This window comes from Lagopus leucura, unplaced genomic scaffold (genome assembly GCF_019238085.1).
Source record: "Lagopus leucura isolate 7727_CA_CO unplaced genomic scaffold, USGS_WTPT01 Super-Scaffold_73, whole genome shotgun sequence".
NCBI classification, from domain to species: Eukaryota; Metazoa; Chordata; class Aves; order Galliformes; family Phasianidae; genus Lagopus; species Lagopus leucura.
Window position 1 is genome coordinate 55,107,560 of NW_024962252.1, and position 23,248 is coordinate 55,130,807.

General features: G+C 40.8%; 1 protein-coding gene across 1 annotated transcript in view; it reads right to left on the minus strand.

Annotated features, from left to right (window-relative positions):
- Positions 1-14,239: 14,239 nt before the first annotated feature.
- MTHFD1L (methylenetetrahydrofolate dehydrogenase (NADP+ dependent) 1 like) overlaps positions 14,240-23,248 on the minus strand; it is a 138,521-nt gene continuing 129,512 nt past the window's right edge. Inside the window, exons 27-28 of the mRNA XM_042862275.1 lie at positions 18,234-18,342; positions 14,240-14,528 (exon numbers count right to left, since the gene is read on the minus strand). Of these exons, the coding sequence (XP_042718209.1) occupies positions 18,253-18,342 (90 nt within the window). The 3' untranslated portion in view covers positions 14,240-14,528; positions 18,234-18,252. The remainder of the gene's footprint in view (positions 14,529-18,233; positions 18,343-23,248) is intronic.

Sequence of the window (23,248 nt, forward strand, 5' to 3'; positions counted from 1 at the left end):
AGGGGGGAAGAAACAGAAATATGTGTAAAGATGCCAGGGGACACGTTCTAATCTCATATCTGAAGATGCATGTGCATTTATGGGCAAGTGATTACTCCAGTGTATTGGTAAAGGCATATGAAAACAGGTATATGCATATGCAAGCAGCCATTTACGTTCACTGGTATGAATTATGCATATACAGCTTCCTGTAAGATGCATGGCCCTGTGGTTTTTATTGGTGCAAATCAAGACTCATGCATTTTGAATATATGGCCCTTTTATTTATGCCTACACCTATGTCAGTGTTTTATTGGGCTATTGTGTGCATTTCACAGAGACTCTGTTGCAGAGATCTGTACCACTATCAGCCTTAGTTAAGAATGCTGCCGATCTGTGTGGACAGCATAGTTATGTTAGATAGAAGAGCATTAAGGTAACTGTTTTTTTATCCCTTAAATGCTGTATTTCAGGCCAGACACTTTACAGGATGCCCAAAGCAAGCAAGAATTACTGCTCTATACGGGAATAAAGAACTGGTATGGGGGCACTTCTGCTTTCACTGAGGGCAGAGAGGTGGCCATCTATTCTTGCTGTGTTCAAAAAGATCTGTTTATAAAGCTATACATAAAATGGTGATGGATTCTTTGCTGGTGACTGACTTCATGCACAGCCACAAGCGAAGTGCTTACCTTTTTGTTCTTGCTTTCTGCCATAGCAAAAATAACAGGATAGCAAATGCTACAGCTTTGTTTAGAAGCTGACCTGGAGAGAAACTGAGGGGTAGATGTACCGTTTTCTGCCTCACTTGGGACAGAATGTGAGTGCAGCTGTACTCATTGTTCCTGCCTGCAGACCCTCGGAGCCCTCCTTCCCTGGTGGTGCATCGTAACACAGCATCCCACTGATCGATGATGATGAACTGACTCCAGAAAAAGGGCCTTCCTTCCTTTGTTTCTTGCTAGCCAGGAAACGACTTGGCCGGTCCACCCTTGGGACACTTTGTAGTCTATAAAATTGAGCAACGTTTCTTATGCTGGGTAGCACAGCCCAGGCACATTGCACAGGAGCAGGGTTCATCTCCCCAGCCCAGACAATTGAGGAAGAGGCCACATCACTGGGCGGAGAATCCTTTTTACTTCCAGGTGTAGCAGCTGATTAAGTGAAAAGGTATTTGCCCTACAAGCCTGGATTTTTTAATATATATCTTTAGGTTTTTTTATGTCTTCAAGTTGAAAACCAGCAGCATCCCTCTGATCGGTTAGTAGTATATAATTTTAAAGGAAAAAAGAAATAGAACAGAGGTTGCAAAGAATAATTTTAGTACATCATTCAGAGCTGTGATAACTGAATGAAGCAGACCATGCTGCAGACAGCATTTAAGAAATAAAAGTGTGCCGGGATGACAGTGGGCATTCGTATTATCTTTAAACACTTTATCTGGCTTATCTGATGGACTGCAGTGGGTCCTTACGTTAAGACTATGTTTTCTTACATACTTGGTTTCTGCCATTACACACAGGCACTGTGTAGCTGTAATGGGATCCTCCTGAATCTCTTGGGCAATAGCACAGCAACATTCTTTCCCAGTCTAAGTGATACTGCAGCATGTCGGCGCATTTAGAGGTCAAGCAGCGTGGCAGTATGATGAAAACTCCTGTTCAGAAAGGCGTTCTGCCGCTCATGGTTCGGCTGCTGTGAGCTATTCCCATCCCGTGAAACCAAAGCCCACAGTATTCGCTCAATTACCAAATTTGTACCAGTACAAAAATGGAACAAGCACTCCTGAGAGAAATTCCTCTGTCCAGAGAGATAAATGAGACATCCTCTGTTTTATCTGCGTTTTTCCTTCCCCTGCAGCAATATGCTTTCTGTTACCTGAATATGGGAGAATGAATCACTAAGAAATCCCAAACCTTTACAAAAGTTCTCAGAGGTTCGAAACAACAGCACTTAACTGTCTTCACTTATTTGTGCCTTTGCACTTTAGAAATCTGGCCTTGACTGGCAGGGAATTTAAGGGAATACAAGGGGACAAGTCTTTCATGAGACAGTTCTGACGTAAACAGAAAGCTCTCAGACCCCTCTACTTTCTGGAGGGGTTTGTACACTCATCTAGGCTTCACGTACTTAGCCAACGGGGCTATCACTCTGTCAGAGGAGATTAAGCTAAAATATTAGCTGTTTTCACAATAAAATTATTAATAAAACACCACAGTATGGCATCCTAAGCTGTGGCTCCAGCTGATATCTTTGGATTATGTGGATGTGCACCATCATGGACCCTGGGTCAGATCCAAGGCCTGCTGCAGCCACCTGGTCCCATACAACTGTTTCTTCCTTGCACTGAACAAAGTTCAGTGATAGTAAGGAAACGGGGTGGAGATGGGGGAGAGAATAATGCTTAGTGACCGCTGAGAGGCTCGCTGAGAATATTTGCTCTGAGCAAGAACGGTCATCCAATTATTTTTTTTCTCCTACTTAGTAACAGGAAAACCAAGCAGCAAATTCTTACCAGGTTTTTGAAGGCTTATTTAGAAAGATTTCAAGGATTTTATTAATTCTTGTTGAGAATTTCTCTAGAAAATCTTCCTTAAATATCTGGCAATAATGAAAATGCTTTGCTTTACATGAGCTAAATGTTCTTACTTCTTAAATGCTACAGTTATATTTTTTTAAATTACATATTAAAAAGTTGATTTTTAAATTCACTTATTCATGACACTACATTACCTTTCTCTTGCTCTTGTTTTGTGAAGCCACAGACTGATCCAAACTTCAAACTCCCATAGTGCAGATACATATTTCATGCCATGCAATTGCTCACTGCGTAAATAATTTTATGACCTTAGTTTCATATTACATTAAATTAAAGGTGTAATTGTTTGTAATCCAATATGGCAAAGGAAGGGGAACATTGGATTCAGCAAATCAGGCTTCATATGATGGTATTTCTTACGGAATGTACAGTTAGCAAAGACTTTTAGGAACTATAAATAGTGGAAACTTGTAGGCTCAAAGAGCAGATGCTTTACTGACAGGAAGCAGAAGCACTGTTGTTAGGAGCTATTAGAATAAAAAGGGAAAAGTCCTGTGGGGTCTTCCAAGCTCACAACTGGAGTAGGTGGACTGTGCTCATTAAACCCCCCAAAGGATGGGATTTTGCAACATTTTCTGCAGCTCGGGTCAGTGAATGGCAATGCTTTGGGAGTTACTGGGATAGTTCTTGAATTAATTTGGGGTAGTGTTTCTGGGTAAAACTATGGGTCCACTGAAAGCAGCAGCAGTTTCATTATTGATTTGGCTTCAGATAAGATCTCATCAAGCACACCAGGGGAGAAGGAGGAAAAGTTTAATTTCTTTTTCTTTTCATGAACTTCGGACACTCAAAGACTGCAAAATAACTCTACACAGGGATCTTTGGAGCCTGTAAACCTCAGTGAAAAACACGTTGCCTCTGCTTACATTGCATATGCAGCAAGTGAAGAAAGGAGTGGGAGCTTATGAGGTTTTGGTGGGTGCCTTCAAGCAATGCAGCAGCTGTGAACCAGAGGTTGGAGGTCATCAAGGGAGAGCTATGGCATGGAAATAACCTGAATCACCACCAGCCTGCTCCAGTTTGCTTCTATAAATCAAACATTTTCAGACATTCAGAACTATCTGTGTAAAAACAGACGCATCTTATGTGCCTCTCATAATGAAGATGAAGACCTTGTATCTAGCAATGATTGAAATATCTGTTGTGAAGCAATCATTCCCTGCTTTCAGCAAAAATATCTTTTTTATCTTATCCTAGAGCATTAATCCAATGCAAGCCTTTTATCAGTCCACGCATTTTATCAAAGTACCAACCAAGAACTTGAAAACCTAGGAAAGTGGATGAAAGGTGATGGGCTGTCACTGTACCAATCCTCACCAACAATCAATTGCCTTCAAACAAAAGGCTTAATTCCTGGTAACCTCTCCTTTGATTTTACTGTTGAACAACTTCTCTGCAGCCCCACCTTCCTTTCTGCCTCAGGTCCCAGTGGGGCCAGGCTGGGGCACTGGAAGGTCTCACAACTAGTCAATAGGCTTTGAGTTTTTCAGTTTAGATGAGATTTTGAGGCAGTAGAAAAAGACTAGTTAAAATCTAGAGTATATACAAGCTACCTTTTCGTATAGGGATTAGGCAAATATAACTCACTTCTTAACACTTTCCATTTAGCTCTGAAAATGTCAGCCAAAGCTCAATTTCCCTTTGCTTTTCAACAGTTTTTAATGTTGAAATATATCTGCTTTATCCCAAAGAGTATTGTTTTCAAATGTACTGTATTCATAACATTCTTTAAATTAAAAATACTCCAGGTTGTCTAACTGAATAATCTGGGGGAAAAAATCCTACAGAAAATTCTGTAGCACTAAACATTCCCACTGAAAACAGAGCTTCTCACACAGTCTGCATACAAAGGAGTTGATTTCCCACTGTCCTCAAACTGCTCAATATCAGATGCAAAATAAAAATAATGCCTCTGCTGAAGAACTTTTCGAATTTGGAGTCATTATTTTACGTTTCCCTCCATCCTTTAAGCTGTCATCCAATATATAGCCAATGAATTAAAGAAAAGCCTCCCCATTTGTTTTGCTGCTTTTTTTCACGCAGCAAACCAGCTGCCCATAGTGCAGTGGCAGGACCAAGTACCAAGCAGCGGGATCAGCTGGAGGTAGACTGGTGGCAAATGGGATGCTCACCAAGCCCAGCCTTGCCATTATCAATCTGCCCTTCTGTCTAAAGGTGGGTGTCAAGCATGCGCCTTACGTAGCACCAAGGGACACAGGCAGTTTGAGGGAAAGGGTCAGGAAAAAATTCAGATGTGAGCCAGAATGATGGCTGAAGTACTTGGCCTATTCATCAAACAGAAATAGATACCATTTGTCTCCCCTCAGATTCTCCAGGAGTAATTCTTCACTCTTCTGCCTCCTTAGTCACTCAGGCCTATGAACAGTAATGATAAGCTGCTTTTCACAGCTGCTAAACGATTCTTCAGTAAACCAGGATCCTGATTAAAATTGAAACATGTCCTTGTTTTAACTGCTCATGAGCTAACAGCAGTGTTCTGGCAACACTTTCCAGTGTGCAGAAATATATAGAGCATATACTTGAAGCAACAACGCAAACAGTATTATTTAAGGTTAGTTCTGTGATGTATCTGCCCTTTCCTACTCTTTTTGTGCACGTGTGCAGCATTCTTCTGCAGCTGTAGTACCCAGCTCCCAGGAATTGAATGAAAGATACAAGCCTAAGCTTACAGCTGCAACCATCACGCACACACTGCTGCATGGTCAATCCGGCCTCTCCCAGAAAATTACTTCTAAACCACTCGTTAGAGACAGCCAGGCCATTTCACTTCACTTTGGCTCTTGAAATGTCAGGGAATATTTATCCAAAGTGCTCAGAAGTCATTGCATTCTGCCCTAATAGTATCACATCGGTCATGGGCAGATGATTTCCAATTACACCCACTTTCATGATTAAATCATTCAGACTGAAGCACTGTTTCTAAATTACTCTCTTATACACCACATGTCCTTCCCTGTCGCATCCAGCCAAGAGCTGGCTCCCTCACACAGCAGTACAGGAACACCAGGAAAAGACAGCTGGGGCTGACCTGGTGGCAGCCTTGAAGCTGGTCTGTGGAATGTGCCTGATGTAGGTTTAAGGCAGTAACTGGAGAAGTGATGCCAGCACTGATTTTCCCCAGTAATCTAAGAAAATGTAGATGCTTAGTTACCCCAAAGTCTTGTGATAGAAGCTTCTTGTGCTAAAAAGGAGTGATGGGCAGCTGTTGCCCAGTATGGGCAATGAAAGTGAGGCTTTTTGTATATGTTGCTTAAACTTTGATAGAAAACTTTACCTATTATCACACAAAAGATCTAATTACTCAAAAATAAAGTTGGATGGATTTAAACATCACAGCAGCTTTGAGGCCTTAAGTTCAACTCTCTTCTCTGAGGCAAATTTGTGTAGTTTTGTAATCTTTGCAGGTTAAAAAACAATCTGTGAAGTACCCCATTTTGATCATTTTCTCCCACTAAGATGCAGAAAGGACCAGATGGATTACCTCCTAAGCATTTGCTGTGACCCATTTTCTGGGCTCTTACATGTGGAATTGTAGCAACTAGGGGTTTTATAAACATTATCTTGTCTCACTGCTGATTTACAAAACTGTCAGTTAGATTCTTGGTTCTAAAAATACAAAAACAGAATTACAAGCAGAAATACATGGTAATTAAAATACTCCACATAATGAAAGCAGAGCCCAGGGAAGAGAGGATCTGGAGAGGCTCTGCTGCTTATAAATTTTTGCCTCACCCTGGAAAGGTTCTTGATGAACAGAGATGCAAAGATATCATGAGAACATTAAACCAACATTCTTGGAAAAGACCAAAAATAAAGCTACCAAGCTCCCTTCCCTTTACTACTTAATAAGCATCAGAACAATTTAGTGCATGCAAATGTATACAAGGTGCCATGAAGGGATGTAAAGTTCATCTTATTTTGGTGGTGATCTGTGCTATCATATACCATTGGTGTGAGTAATATGGCCATGTCTAGCTGACGTTTACACACATGGACCATGTGTGTATATGGACACACCCATGTGTATATGCCCACCTGGCAGTGATTATCACTTGTGAAAACAGCCACATTCTGTCCAACAAGTCAAAGGTCAGGCAGAATTTTTTTTTGTAAATGAAGGGAAATCCTGTTTTCAATAACCAGCAGCTTGACCTTTGCCAGGCATTAGTCTTGTCAGGAATCATTACCTAAAGGAGATTAAACCATGAGACCCTCTATGTACTGTGTGCATTGAGAGACTGGGGATTAAGCACAGATTCTTGCCAAGCGCCAAGGGAGACCACAGCAGCTGCCAGCAGGGTGGGAGCAGTGCGAGGCTGCATTCACCAGGCACCAGTTCTTCTAAAGAAGCACAGAGGGAAGGATGGGAAGCTCCTCCCTTCAGCTGCTTATAATATTCCTTCCCTTCTCTTCCCCCCCCCCCCTCCATGTGGTTGTTTGCAGTAAGAGATCAAATCAACACCCTTGCCATCTTCAGGATGTCATTTGGACTGCGACAGCCCATTTGAAAGAGTGACCTGACTGGTTGTCTTAATATTGTGTCTTAGAAAAGTGGCAGTGAAAAGGCTGTAACACTCCTGTGGTCGAGTTGGAGCAGCTGGTTTATTGGCTTGTGCTGATTCTGGCATCCACACCTTCACAACAAGTCTTTGGCTTTTCAGCAGTCCTTCATGTGAGGAGAGAGCAAGCCTTCTTGCTCAGAGCTGATGAGTGTCCTTACGCTGTGTGGCACTGCTCCTTGTGAAAGTTTGACTGTATTTGAAGACACTTATCTTAATAGCAAGGAAAACTGAGCACATGACAGTACTTGGTGACATCCAGACAGCCTTTCTTTCCTGCATGGTTCTACATACATGTTGTGCTTAATGGCATCATCTGTATCAGATCTGAAGGAATTACACATGTAAATATTTTAAATTATAGAACCATATAATGTTAGAGTTGAAAGAGACTCCTACAGGCCATCTAGTCCAATTCCCCTGCAATGGACAGGAACACCCACAGCTCAGTCACATTGCTCAGAATTCTGTCCAGCCTGACCTTGATTGTCTCCAAGAATGGGGCATCCACCACCTCTCTGGACAGCCTGTTCCAGTTCACTCTCAACTATAAAAACTTCTTCATTATATCCAATCCAAATCTCCTCTCTTTTAGTTTGAAAACATTTCCCCTTGTCCTATCACAACACATCTTGTTAAAATAATTCTAAAATTACAGTTTTATTAGAAAAATACAGACTTGTAATCTGAACAGTCAGTACTAGAATCCTCATATCTATCAGGAAAAAAAAATTATCTGAAGCTACTTGAATGTTAATTTACTAGAAGATGAATTGGAAACATTGCATAGGCATCCAAAGGAGGAGACAGAAGGGACTGACTGTAACTGCTTTTTTTTTTCTGTTGCAAGAATGACTTTCACTTTTAGTAACTGTATAACATTTCATTATGAAACTATAATATGAAGAAAATAGGTAAAATATAATACTTTATGCCTTACTGAAGTGGGAAAGCTGCTCAAATTGTAGTAATGAAATAGATATTTAGCTTGCTAGCGTTTTTCCAGTGGCATTTTCTTAATGCAATGCTGTGCGGAGGGAATATGTGCTGCAGTTTTGCAGACATTCACATTATTCACAGCAGATATTGCAAAGCAAAAAAGTAGTTCCTGGTGGATGTGGGCAGGGGAAATCCTTCCTGTGTGCCAGCTTAACACCTACAGGCTTCTGGCACAACTTCATAATTGCTCCTCAGACATGAGGAAAAGAACAAATGTAAACCTGATCATAGCTAATATGAGGTTTCACAAAGCAGAACTGCTGAGCCAGCTTGTGTTGGTAGCTGTACTTTCGTAATTTTGAGTTGTCATCTGCTTACTAGATGAGTAATCAAGTCTGGGTATGCCTCAGCACATACCTGATGTCCTACATCTTCAGAGGGTGGTGGACTTTGAGGAGTAAGATTTGCTCTGTCCATAGGGCACAGTGGCACAGGGAGGGGTCTCTGGCCACGTAGAGGCTTGGTGACACCATAGCATGGCAGAGAAGCTTGTCAAAGCTTTGCTGTAAGGAATCTCAGTCTAACCAGCTCCAAAGCTAATCGCATTTGAACAACCCCAAAACATGGGTCTAGAGACACAAGCAAGGCTTTCCTCAATCTTAATGCTGGTAATGGTTGTAAACGTTTCTGTAGCTGTTCAGGCTCAAGACAAGCTGGTTGAAGCAATGTAAAATTTAAGGTAAAAAGATGAAACGCTGCAAAATTAAAGATTCGTGTTTGCATTCAAGTGTAAATGGTTACTTGGAAATCTTCAATTTCATAGGCTCTAAATAAGGCATGGTTATTTCAGTGGGTCTTTACATCTGGCTATTGTGGCAATGTCACAGGAGTTATAGACTGGAAAGACCCTCCACAAACATACTTTCCCAAGCCAAATTGTTCTTGTGCATCCAGGCTTGTATCTATGAATGTTTGGATGAAGCCCTGAAGGTTCACTCTGTCATCCCAACAGCCTGTCACATGATGTTACGATTTTATGATTCAGAATACTAATAAAGTCAGGACAACAGTATATTCTCCTACCAAGGTTTGTTTTTTGTTTTTTTTTTTTTTTTTTTGTTTTGTTTTTTTTCTGGTTTCCTACCACTTGTCCTCAAACACTGGAAAAACTCAAGTGTTCATGGGGTAAGGATCCATTCACAAAGATACAAATAGATGTGATGGGACCTTATCTTACTAACAACATACGGAATATTTCTCTGCAAACTAAGACCACATGTTCATGCCTGCCTGTAGCCTCAGCCTAAAGAGGCCACTGCTGCAGCAGCCATAAGCCCCAAGCTCTATTTTGGCAATACTCTGCTGCAAGCAGGACGTCTGCTTTCTAAACAGTCCATGGTAACCATACAAACAAGTTGTCAAGTCCTGAGGCTTTCAGATGCTGCAAGATAGAATGGCTGGAGTCAGGAAGTCTCTTACAGCCCTACTACTGACAAATACCCACCTGTAGTGTCACACCCTGGGCTGCAATCCCAGCAGTTGGGATGTCAATTCTTCCTCACCTGAAGCTCACTTACCTCAAACACCTGAAAAACAGGCTGGAAAATACAGCTCTTCTGACTGCAGTGGACACACCAAGGTGATACGTGCTTCAGGTGAGCTGAGTGGGAATGGGTGCAATACCACAACTGAGGAACTGGCAAATGCAACAGTGTTGTCTCCTTGTAGAGATGCTGACTGACCAAAAGCTGTGCAGGAACTGGTCTGCTGCCACAAGTCATCCATCAGGCTTTCCTCCCCCTTCTCAGATTTCCCTTCAGGCTTTCTGGCAGAAATGAAATTGGAAGGAAACATCCTGGAATTCATGTAGCAACATAGTTACATGTCATCTATATAATACGTACACAGTATAAACACAGTCATAATTCATTTCTGTGAAGAATACTCACTGTGTATGTCATGGGAACATGCAGGTGCTGTGTTATGGGATACCAATAGACCTGAATGTTTTCTCTGGCTTTAAGAACCAAATTAACTTTGTTACCAGATATTGACGCTAAAAAAAAAAAAAAAAGAATGCGACATGTATTTGATCCATTCTCATTTCTGTTAGTACTCTGCTCTGTGAACAAAAGTTCTTACAGTCTCTACACATGTGTACTGAAGCTCTGTATGCTTGCCTATTGCTAATTTTTCCTAGCAGCATCATAGTTGAAGGGTGTACAGAATAGCTTGCCTGGGAAGGACCTGGAGCTCTCCTGCTCTGATTCCAGTGCAAATGGGGTTGACTTGGAGAGGTTCTTCAGGGCCTTGTCCAGCCAAGCCTATGCTGGCAGGCGGTGGTCTGGCTCTTCCCAACAGTTGCTCAAAGGTTTCAAGTCAAAAGGTTTACTTGGGAAGTAAATATTTAAAGCTTTACATAAAAAACTGCATGCACACATACATATTCCCTCACACATGCTTGTGTATATGTAACTCAAGAGCATGGAGCAGGGAACCATTACTATAACCACACTTGGGAAATATTTGCATTTAACTTACTTTACCTAAACAGTCGGTCTTTAAACTCAGGGTGAACAAGCAAGTACAGTGCAGCCATCCTGCTCTTGAGACAAATGCTTGAAAGGGCTTCCAGTGTTTTCATTTCCTTTCAAGCAGGGGGCCTAGCTTGGCTTTCAAATTTATCTTTATATTCCTTATGTTGGAGAAAGTTCTTTGCTGAAACACTGTAGAGAAGCTGAAAAGCCTCTTTGAAACCTAGCTATGAGATATGTTAAAACCTGCTACTAGTCCAAATGACTTTGTCTTAGTATTTAGCAAACAGGAGCAATGTCCAGTACATGCTTGAAATGCTTGATTTCTTTCCACCTCCTCCTCTTGCTTCCCCATTTTATTTCTTCCTGTTCCTAGGTTGCTTGCTGCTGTGTTATGATCCAATCAAGTTAACACTTACCGTTCCTGAAACTTTTGCATTTCTTGTATTTCAAACCCACCCCAAGAAGCTCTTGGGTGCACATTCCTGTACCAGATATTTCTTCACACAAATCCAGTTTCCAGCTGAGAAGTGGAAAGTGTCCAGCTGATCCTTGCGTCTGATCCAGTCTTTCACACCAAGGACCAAAGGCAATAGCTAGATATTTTGAGACCAGGACAGGATGTTAATCTGGTGTGTCCTTTCCTCTGAACACAAACTAACTTCAAAAGGGCCGCAACGAGAGAGAAGATGGGGTGGGTAGGCCCTCTGTGCACAGTCCCTAGTGGCCACAGCCACAGAGCCTTCCTGGCTTCCAGGGACAGCTCCTGCCAACAGCACAGAGGGAGGCCCCACGCCTTGCTCACTCCTGGCACTCAACCACCATGATACTGAGCTCCCTCCTGCTATGATTGTGTTCAGCTGGAGACAGGGACGTGGCAAGACTTGGTGGCTTAGCAGAGAAGAACAGACCACTATTTAAATAGATTGGATGGTGGATAAAAAGAGAACAATATAAAATAATAGAGGTACTACATTGTTGAATTCAGATTTAAGACAGGAGCCACTTTTGCAGATTGAACGTCAGCATATGCATGCACTTTATTTTGATGTTTACAGTAACTGAAAATCCAGAGTTTTGGATTTTAACATATGGACCAAGAAATCTGCTGTAAGTGGTGTGTTTCAATGTCACCATTTTCTGCAGCAGCAACAGCAAACTATTCAGACGTTACAAAAATCAGACCCAACAGTAAACGACCAGGTGTTTTTAAACACTTTTAGCACCTTTAACACCATTAGCAAATGCAGGACTCACAACAAGAAGCCTCGCAAAACTGCAGAACTGCTCAAAATCAGTGCAAGGCAGGAGCCTCATATCTGCAGGCCCAACTGTGCAGCAACAAGCAGTGCACCAAGAAGTACCACTCACCTTGCAAAGATCTCATTTTAAGCCCTTCTTGATGAAGGCATTTGGCCCCAGCAGTTGGGTGGCCCAGGGGAAGGCACAGTGGATGGCCAATAGCTCAGTCTCTGTGAATTCCAATACAGAACCTACAGGCCAGTGTGAATTAATCCTAACAAATCTTCTGCTAAAATATAAATGAAGAGCCAAAAATGGAACAGCTCAAGGGATTTTGCAGATAGTTAACTAGGTGGGGGCAAAAGGCTAGGACAAAAAAAAAAAAAGGAGCCATTGAAGCTTTCCTTCAATTATTGAAGCTATCAAAACAGCATAACAAATCCTGCACACGTGACAGTAGAAAAATTGCAGGATGTTTGTTAACGAATAGAGCTGGAATGGTGTTTCAGGGAGAGACTGATGGGTCAGAAAAGCAGTCCCAGCACGAACGGCCTGATGTGACAGTGTGGAGGCTGCAATAGAGCAAGTGTGTGGGTATTGAGCAACAGCTTGAAATCAGTGGCTTACACAACCTGTCCCCCAGACACCAATTGTTCATGTCCCACACTGCAGTCCCACACACCAGTGGGGAAACCACAGCAAACCCAGGGAAGGCACAGTTAGGGTTTTCTGAATTTTGCTGGCCAAGACAGAGGGAAAACCTCATATGTCTTTTAATAACTATAGGAAATAGAGGAAAACTATGTCTGGAAACCTCTCTTATATTCTTCCAAAAGTCTTTGGGGTTTTTCTATATACCTCTCGATGTGCACAGGACTGCATTACAAGATATATACAAATAATGGAGTTGTATTCTGGGGCATAATTTAATAGAAAACACCACAACTCTCTCTCCAGAGGAGCTGTGAAATCCTTATGTGAATCTTGCCTTCTACTTAGCACGTTTGTCCTGCCTCAATGTAATTAAAGCATCCACAGTTTAGGACATTATGAGCTCTATCATCTAATCAGGCTAAAGGATCAGGCAGCTTTATTTTTCATGTTGAAGTTTATCATCACAGTGATCCCCTGGCACTGGGAGACGGTACTATGAATAGGTTCTGAAATGCAGTCAGCAGACATTTCCGTGCTACTCCAGGGAAGGCACAGATAATTACTTTAATTACCCCCAGTTTGTTCTTCTGTCCATAATTATAGTTTGGGGTTTATAAATAACGAAGAATGATTTTAAAAACCAAAACAGGACCCTCAATTACCTCAGGAACTGTGCTGCAACTCTGTCTCCAAATGTAGCTGTGAAAAAGGGAATCAAAACTACATTGTATAAGCCCATACTACACAGATGTGCGTAAGCAGACCAAAGCAACAGGATGGAAAATGTCACCAGGAAAATACATTCTCTCATCGTTATTTTGCTGCTTTTTACCTAAAAAAAAACAATGTCCCATTATCTTGATTAGACCTATTGTCCGGTTGCATTTTTTGTTATTGAGGGAACCAACAGTGAGAGTCAGTGAGAGTTTCCTGAGGAGCAGCAGCCTGAAAAGTTAAATGCAGTATCCAATGCTTAAGGCACATTTTGCTGCAGATTTGAGAGACTGGAGGTAAGCTAAAGCACAAAGCTGAGGATTTAAGTTGCCTGAATACCTATGTGAAATACAAAATGCACTCTAGCTTTACAAGGTGGTTAAAAACTGCGCAACAAAGTTCTTTCCTGTTGCATCCTCATTTGATGACCATTCATTCCTCTCTTGTTCCTGGGCCTTGAATGCCACAAGCAACAGTGCTGGTCGGGAGCCAGCACAACAGGAGGCTTCATTAGACATGAAGAGAAGCAAAACAGGGCTTCAGGCAGAGCAATGCCCTCCCTGAACAACCAGCATTCACAACCGGCTTCCCCACAACAAGCACATCACCAGCTGGACAGCCTTAGAGATACGCAGAGACCTACGGATGCGAGACAGCGAAGGCTGAAGTGTTTCAAAAGATCTTTGCCCATCAAGGAAACAAATTATATATTAAAAACCCTTCACAGAATACATGCTCTGTTCTTTCTCCACTTAGTATCTTCCTCGCTTGAAGCTTGGCTTTTGCCCAAATGAATCCAGAGCAACACTTGATGATAACTCAAAAATGCAAAGTTAATCTGTGTGCAGCTTCTGCTCCTGAATGCCAGGAGCCAAAGTGTATTTTTCTGGGAGGAACAGACTCAGTCACAGAGAATAATCATGTTTGCGTAAGTTTTTAGATAGCCAAATACTTCTGTTAACTGCTTTGAGAAAAGATGAAAAGTCCAAAGAGAAAAATTTCACTTTCTCGATGTCATTTTATTCAGCACCAAATACAAGACCCATCAGAGAGCTTTCTGCATTACAGAGAGAAACATTTAGCCTGCCTTTTTTCTTAAAAATAAACAAACAAAAACAACCTTACAGTTATATTTCATCCTAAAAACTAGTTTGAAGAAAGAATAAACTTTTGCTCTGTGGTTTATTTTGACATTCTTCCAGAGACACATAACAGGAATATTTCAAGTTCACTTTTGTCTCTTATTTGCAGGAAATAGGGGAGTTGCAGTTCTTAATGTCCAGACTTCTGAAATGAGAAAGACAATGAAGTTGTAAGTTGAAACAAGAAGCCTTCAAAGAAGAAAAGAAATGGAAATAGAGTCTTAAAAGTACTTGCAGCATTTTAGCAAAATTGGATATTTTTGCCTTAATCATAATAAACAGGAACGCTTATTTATGTCACACGCACCTTCCGTTTATGATCTCTATATCCCTGCTGGGAGGAAAACAGAGATCTGAGCTCCATTCCCATCTGATGTGGACTTCAAGCTCTACATTATAACAGTAACTGCTGCTAACTGACACCCTGAAGTGCAGTACTGCAGAACAACAATAAAGCAACTCTGTTTATTGGTTTCATTGAATTGCTCTTATGGACACAAAGAAAAAGCATTCAAATGACTCCTATCCACATCTGGATGAATTAAGATGAAAACATTCAACATATATTTCCCGATTTCATGATACCAGTGTTGGTGCCCCCCTTCAAGCTTTATGACCACGCAGATACTGGCAGACAGAGCTCTGAGGTTGGAATTCTGTATCACAATTGTGCTGATGCTCTGACAATTTTAAGAGGAGACAAGCGCAGAAACATTTCTGCACCTATGGGCAGCCACAGCCTTACTAAGTCAGTGCCAACAGAGGAAAACTGCTGCCTTCCTCATCAACAGAGGCACAGTAGGAGAGGCACCTGCTGCTGCTGACTGCATCAGAGGGAACTTAAGAGCTCACAAGGGTCTTAGCTGTGACTGGACTGTGATTTTGCAGAGAGAGCCAGGTACATAAATTCCCCTCTTTGTGCAAATAATATATATATCTAAATTTTTTTTTTAATAATTCTTCCTCCTGGCAGACTTGCCTCCATATAAGTAATTTGTATTCTGACTGGAGCTATCTACAGATGGCTCTCAAGGAAACGATTTCGATTTTTCACTTAGCATAAGCCAGGCAGTATAGGATAAACAGGGCAATGGCCAGGGACAAAGGACTGCCCAGATTCTTTCAGGTTCATTCTAGATATTCAAATATTTCTTTTAAAAAAAAGAAAATAGAGCATGTTTCTCCTACGTATCATATATGTATTTGCTAACTGTCAACAGAAAAACACTGAGCCGTCTTTTTTGACAAAGGTCTTGCTCATTTGACTTTATAGAAGAGTATATTCACGACTGGTATTTTGCAACTTTTTTGGGTGACAAGTGTCATCTGTTTCTATGACACTGTGAAGAGGTGGAGAAAAATCAGAGGAGCTGATGGTACTCAGTGTGGCAGTGCAAGGAGAGCAGCATGCCATCACCTGACAGCAGGAATGTTTATCTGTAACTCTTTCACAAGTCCCTTGAAGGTAAACTTTGCAGAGGAGGATGCAAACTGCACACTAACACAACTGCTCTCAGGAATTTATAGAGAAACATCTGTAGCTCTGACACTAATCTCTAAATACATTTCAGTTGCCACATCTTAAAGATTTAAATAATTTCTAATGGGTTGGTACTGTATCTTATTACTAAAAATTTTACATTGTATGCTAAAACCCCAAGAAAAGAATTCAAATTGAGTGGAAGAAAAAAAAATCCCTCAATCTGACACTGCAGAAACAAATTATTGGATCCTCTGAAGCGTAATATCAGCTACAATGTGGGTTCACGTCTGTGAAATTTTGAAAGCAAAGAACAATACTAGGATCCTCTAAAGAAGACTGGAAGTAAAGATATCTGAGAACGTACTTTCTCTCTTTCTTCAAAATAACAGATGTACAAGTCTAGCACGTGAACTGGATAAATGTTATAATTAATGAATAGAGCCCGCCCTGTATCGTGCTCCCTGGGTATTACGATATTCTCAGTGCAAGACATTTATTCATATAAAACAGGAATGCAGGTGAACATGTGCCTATTTTTTCTTTAGAAGGCTTAAACTTACTGAATTGTCCATCTATCTATCTGATGCCGCCAACACTGCTGTAACAAAATCAAAATTATTTATTTGCAGTTGAAACTACACCATTTTTTTTGCCTATCTAGTTTTTGTGACTTGGTTAGCACTTCTTTTTACAGTTAGGAAACCATCATTTCTGATTAAGAAGCCATGGCTAACATTTTCATTTCATGCGCTACTTCACATGAAAGACATTCACAAAATGGAGTATTTAATCATTTAATCTGCTTAATTATGATCACTTTCCACGACACACCAATCCATGGAGTGGATGGATTTGTGGAAGACTATGCAGTAACCACACGATTAAGCAAGCTATGTGAATCTGCACATAGATTTTACATTAGGATGCTATAGTCATTTTAGATGACTCAGAGGTAATGAATGACACGACTGACACATGATAAATCAATATGTATGTAAGAAGCCATTAGGCATGTAATGCACATCAGTAACAAAAATGAGATACATGTCAAGAAGCAGTAAGCGTAATACTAGCCAGCAACAGAACAGTCAGGGACAGTTTGCGTGCACGTAAGCACTGCTCACTACCAGCATGTCAGGTAGTAATTACTTGTCTGTCCTGTCTAACTTTCAAGCTAATTGGTTTTTACTTGTCTTGACTGGTACACATGAAATGGTAGAATCTGCTCTCAGCGGATGTTATGTGAATGCTGTGAGGATCAAGTGTGGACAAACTAATGGTTAATTTGATCTGAGCAGCGTTCTCCCTGGGCTGTGCAAACCTCTCCCCTCCTCCAAACAACAGCCAAAAACAGAAAATGGAAGCTGTCTCAAATTAGAGTAAACAAGGATTGCTCGAATACCTGGGCACATTCACCTCAAACCTGCAGCTGACCTGAGGTGCCACCACAGCCCTAAGAGCTCAGTTACAAGACAGTACTGTCATTCTGTGAAAAAGGAATTTTTTACTCTCCAGACTGATTTACTGGGGTAAGAGAGAGAAGTAATAGGAGTGTCCCATCGCAAGGTGTTTTGCATCAGTTAGGGTTTCATCCTCTCTTACTACATTCAGCATGGTGCAAGGTTAAAATGAAGTAGCATTAAATATTTTAGCAGTTTGGATTTTCAAGTGAGGAACACATGCTACACACAGTTAAAAAGGAACACCAAGAGAATTAAGTACTTAGAGAAGGGTGGAGACTGTGGGGAAACAGCAGCTTTCAAGGAAAAGGAGTGAAGCCAGCATGAAAAATGCAAAGCCTGAGGACAGATTCTTGACAAGCTTTTTATCATTTGAGAAGATGACAGCAATCAGGAAGTAAAGTGAAAAAGAAAACAAAACAAAGCTCATGATAAAGCAGAAAAACATCTCCCCTGATATCCAGGTAATGACAGAAACACACTGCCACATGAAAGTAGTATCAAAGATGAATCAGATGTTTCTTTTTAGGTGACTAACAGGACACAAATTCTTCAGACAGACTTTTCTCCATAGCCAAGAGTGGTATAATTCCAGAGCCAGTTCCCTCTCACTCCAAACTGACAGAGACAGGAAATCCAAGGGCATTATCAATGTACACCACCCAAATACATCAGAACAAATGCTAGCAACCACTCAGCAAATGAGAAGGCACATTATGAAACATTTTCCCAAACCCATGTGTGAAGTCCTCTGTGAAACTATGGCCTAGAAAAACTCCTAATAATATATTATATACATATATATATATGTACCAGAGACAAACATCCTCCCCCCAACAGGAAATTTTCCTATTAGGGAAATAGGAATATTCCTCCCAGAACAGGAAAATAATGGCTGCTGACCAACCTGAATTTGGACCTCAGCATCAGAACAATCCCTTCACTTCCTCTGTGATGGGGTCAAGATCAATGTCATAGAAGCATGGTCTTGTGGGCAGTCCTGGCATAGTGCTCATCTGTGGAAACAAAGAAATTAAGTTACAATCCTGTATCTGCACAGAGGTAGATCGCACTACCCACGTAAAACTCAGATTAAATGGTGAGATTGTTCACTGTGAATTCAACTACAGATGCGAACTTCACATTTCTTGCTTTGATTTAAAATGCCAAACTCTGTACCTCTTCAACTCATTTTTAAGTATATGCTTTTAAAACACGTGAAAGAGAAAATAAAAGCCACAAAATGGAGGCTAGTATATTAAAGTAAGCATAAGACTAAACTCTTCAAGAAAATGAAGACGACGCACTAGGACTTCTTTGTTTCTCAGCATATTTGTCTGGAACACACATCAACTTATATATAGTAGGAAATTAATACAGCAAAGAACAAGGATGTAACTGCTTGAATTCACCTGGTTATGTAAATGTGCTGAGCTGCAGACCTTTCCAGAATACAGAAGCAGAATTAACTGCAACACTTTCATGACCAATTATTTAATGTGCGGAACAAATTAAAATAGTTCAACTAAACATACATGGCTTGTAGTTGAATGCTAATTTAGTAGTTAGAATCAGTAGATATGAAGCTAAAGCAACCCAATTATCTCAAACTATATATAATTAAGATCCTGATCTGGCATGAAATACCAGCATCTCTGTATTTTTAAACGTGAATAATCTTGTGGCCTTAAATTACACAATTAAATAAAACCCTGCTCATGCTACTTATATAATTATCTACAATTCGTGTTTTAGCAGCAATTAAAGACACAGGAGTGATACAGAAATCCCGAGGTGCAGACCCACCACAGCTTATACCACCTGAGACCAGAGGTACCCCTGCTTCCCACCTTAGCACTCCTACCTTCTCCTTAAGAAGAAGATGTCTGAGTGTTGGTTCAGCAAAATTATCCTATTTGTTAATCCTCTTCATCTTCTGTTTCAGCCCCTTTAGTCAAGAGAGTCTTCTATGGCTCCAGTGCCTGCACTGGCACAAGTTAAAGGACAAAACTGTGGGCAATATCAAGGCAGGACTAGTCTGGATCAATCTGAGCCACCATGCTTCCTACCCTGCTTCTTCCTTAGATGATAGTTAGATACATGGAATATCTCACTGTGCTTCCACTAATTCAAGGCATTCTAAAACTACATTTGGGCTTAAGAACTCCATAAACCCATTCAGTATCTTAACCTCAAAGGTAGAGGATGGCCATACTATATTAGGCCCTTCATTAATACCAAAAGAGATGAAAGACATTGTAATCTTTGGAAACAAGCCTGAAGTTCAGCATTAGCTCCTCTGTTTGCTAGCTAAGAACCGTTATGCATTAAAGCTTCTTTAATAGACTCTAGATTCTGAAGACCAACATAGGGACCTACACTGGGGAAAGTCAGTGGACCAAAATTGAAGTTGTTGGTTAATTTGGCCCCAGGATGTAACTTTCCACTGTGGCCGTACAGGAACAAATCACACTGGCTGAATACTGAAACCACTCTTGACACAATAACCTACTGACAAGGACAAACTGAGGTATGTTCTCATGACATGAGCTAAAACCCACTGGAAGGAGGAGGCTTCACCCTTGGGATGATCCACCGTTGGAGCTGGCTCTGACAGTTGTCCTACTGCAAAGCAACCTCATTCAGCACATCAAGATGATGAAAATACTCCCATTCTTCTGGCCAGAGTTGGTCAGCTGATGAAACAAACCTGCTTGCCACATGACCTGATCACTAGTAGACCGCTGGCCCAGGCAGGCAGCAGCAGGACAGTGATGAAGCCCCACCTCTTAGCAAAGGGAACATGGCTAAGACGGCCAGCCAGCCAGCTCCCTACAACAGTCCTCACCAGTTCTCCCAGCAGTGTTTTTCCTGGATAGAGGCAAGCTGAAACAGGCTAATAGGCCTCAAATGAGGGAAAACAAATGATGGCTATCTTATTTGCTCCAGAGAGCTGTATTTACAGTCCCTTCTTTGGCTGGCGATGTATTCGTGTATAAGCCAACTGCTTCTGCTGCACATTCAGTGATTCAGTTCATGTCTCCTACAGATTTCAGCTTCGTTCTGAATGCTAAGTGTAGCATTTCCACCATGGGAACACAAGTATAAACATCTCTGTATGCTGCCCTGCTCACCCCTTAACCCTGCTTTCTCCAGGGAAATGTCCTGCCATTCTCATAGCTTAACTTCACCTTTGGGAAGGAGGAAAGTAGTACCACCGCAGCCATTGTCCTACTTGAAATCTGAGGAGAAACAATGCAACCTGCTCTTCTTTTGGACTCGGTACGTTTCCTCTGTTTTTAAATATAGCCCTTCCTGAGCTTTTGTTATTGCACACAGTAGGATTAAAAGAAAAAACTGTCTGTTTGCATTCACTTAAAACCATTCCACAGATTGTAGGATATCATTTTATTGGCTGACATTGTCTTGGCATTTTGGTTAAGTACTAAAACACCTTGTCACTATTGTTTATCTGTTGACCACACCAATTGGACTACTACATTATTCAGGTTTCTGAATTATTTTCTGTCTCAGACTCAGTCCAATTTCTGAACTAACCCTTAACAAGAAACTGCTTTAAAGAGTTATATTTTCTTGGGATGGGAATGAGTACACTGCAAAAGACAACTTTCTAGTTACTCTGCGTAGGGCAGTTCTACATCTACACCTACATTTGGAAGTGAACTCCCACATTCCATGTTCCTTTGTTTTTATTTTTATTCTTAAATTATTATTTTCAAAAATAAATCTACAAGCTTGGCCAGTCTACATTTCAATTTCCCTGCACAATAAAAACAGGAATAAGTTAATGGAGTTTTTCCTTATTATACAAAAAAATCTTACATATATGCTTGCTGCTTTTTTTTTCCCCCCATGAAAAGTCAGAGTGGAGTTACACTACTGTAGAACTGCATACGGTGAAAGTATTGCATCTATAAAATGTGAATATCAAAACAGTTTATTACCAGATCAGGGAGTACAACTGTTCTCATATTGAAAGTTTAAGTCAACAAATGGGAGCGAGTTCATCTGAATTAGAATTACTGCTGCATGAAATGAAGCACAAGGCAAAAAAACAGAGCAGAAACATTCTGGGACAAATGCCTATGTGAACTGTAGGGTAAAAATAAAACACGTCCTGTGATATTCCCCATTGTCCAGACTTTCAAACAGGCAAAGCAATGCCGATTTATGATTATGTTTCTCCACTCTCATTATCTGGATAGAGAGGGAACAGGCAGCAGAATCTATCCCTTTTTCATTAGTTCAAGGTCAACAGCAAGAGATGGCTGGCTGACTGAGAATATTACTACCACTTTTTTCCTCACTAGCACTCCATTTCTTTCTGCAGCCAAAAAAGCAAGGAAGCAAAAAAGTCTCAGTAAACTGCAAAGCTGAATGAGGCTTCATCTGGCTGGCTTTCCACATGGGTGCAGACTCAAACCGATTCTCTTGCTCTGCTCTGCCTTCCACAGTGCTGAAGGAAGGCATCAATGTGCTATGCTATTTCACAGGCCAGCCTTAACCTCAGCATGTATCATGACCCAGAAGCATCCATTCCTCTCCCTACCCTAAGTGACTACAGTCTCAGTTTTGTGCATAGGGATGCCAAACTGCAGCTGAAGCATGTGTTGTACCTGCACAACATCCAGCAGAGTGCTTCTGCACCTCTAAAATTTCCTGAGAACTACACACACTAAAATTACTTCATTCTTAAATCCGGCAAGAATGAGAAAGAACAGTGAAAGAGAAAACATGCCAAAAACATAGCTCACTTTGGTAATTAGCAACTATGTACAGCACAAAACAAAACAAAAAAACCACAACAACCAAAACAGAAACGTACAGCCACACAATATCTTGCTGGGCATCCCATACAATGTATAACTTCTATGCTCTGTGTTGAGATCAGCACAAATCTCCATTCTAATGTAATGCTGTCTTGGTTATAGTTCGATAGCTACTCAACATCATACAGTGAGGCTGTAAAGAAAAACAGGATAAGAAGTAGTGAACAAGACCACATTATCCTGAGCATACCACAAACTCGATGTAGGTAGCCAAAATAATCAAAACTCAATTTGACCAAAACTGTTGTTATTACACTTCCCTTGGGAGAAGGAATATATGAGGCATAAACTTTGTGTGTTAAAACTTTATGGAATTCAGATGAATGTTTTACGCAGGGAAGACAATAGAAAGTTTTATGAAGAATTTATCCAGCTGCTGCCCAAAATATATCATGAAGAAATTAATAGGAACTCTGTTTTTTGTACTGGAATCAATAATTTTCTTTACAAACTCTGCAGCTGTCTACACATCCATGAGATCAAATCACCTTCAGAAAGACAATATGAAAAATACAAATGCTTATTTCTTATTATGTCACTTTATGTTTTGGAGATAAAAACAGCAAGTCTCACAAGCAGCCATCCTGAAGACCATTTATGCTCCTGGAAACGTCCAGCTCGTAGAAAATAAAATACGACTTTAGTTAAAAAAGCCTGTTATAGGCTATAGTCATTTAGAATAAGCATTTACAATCTGCAAGTGTGCTTACATGACTAAACAGAACAAAAAAATGGAGCTTAGCAAAGGAAGGTGCCACATAATTACAAGGAAGCTATAAGAAAGCGCTGCTCCACATCCTCTCCAGAACATACCTTCAGTCACTGGATGACTCGCTAAGCTGATTGTCATTGGAGTTCCATTTCAATTACAGTTACATGTTCACTTGTAATTTCATTTGGCCATCAGATTCACATATCAATTACCATCAAGCCCTAAGGCTCTGCCAGCCAAGTTTGCCATAGTCCCAAGAGGAAATATCTGCCTTCATTTCTCTCTCTGTTTTTTTGTTGTTTTTTTTTTAATTGAACTCCTATCAGAGGTTGACAGATCCTGCCTTTTATTTTGAGTGTA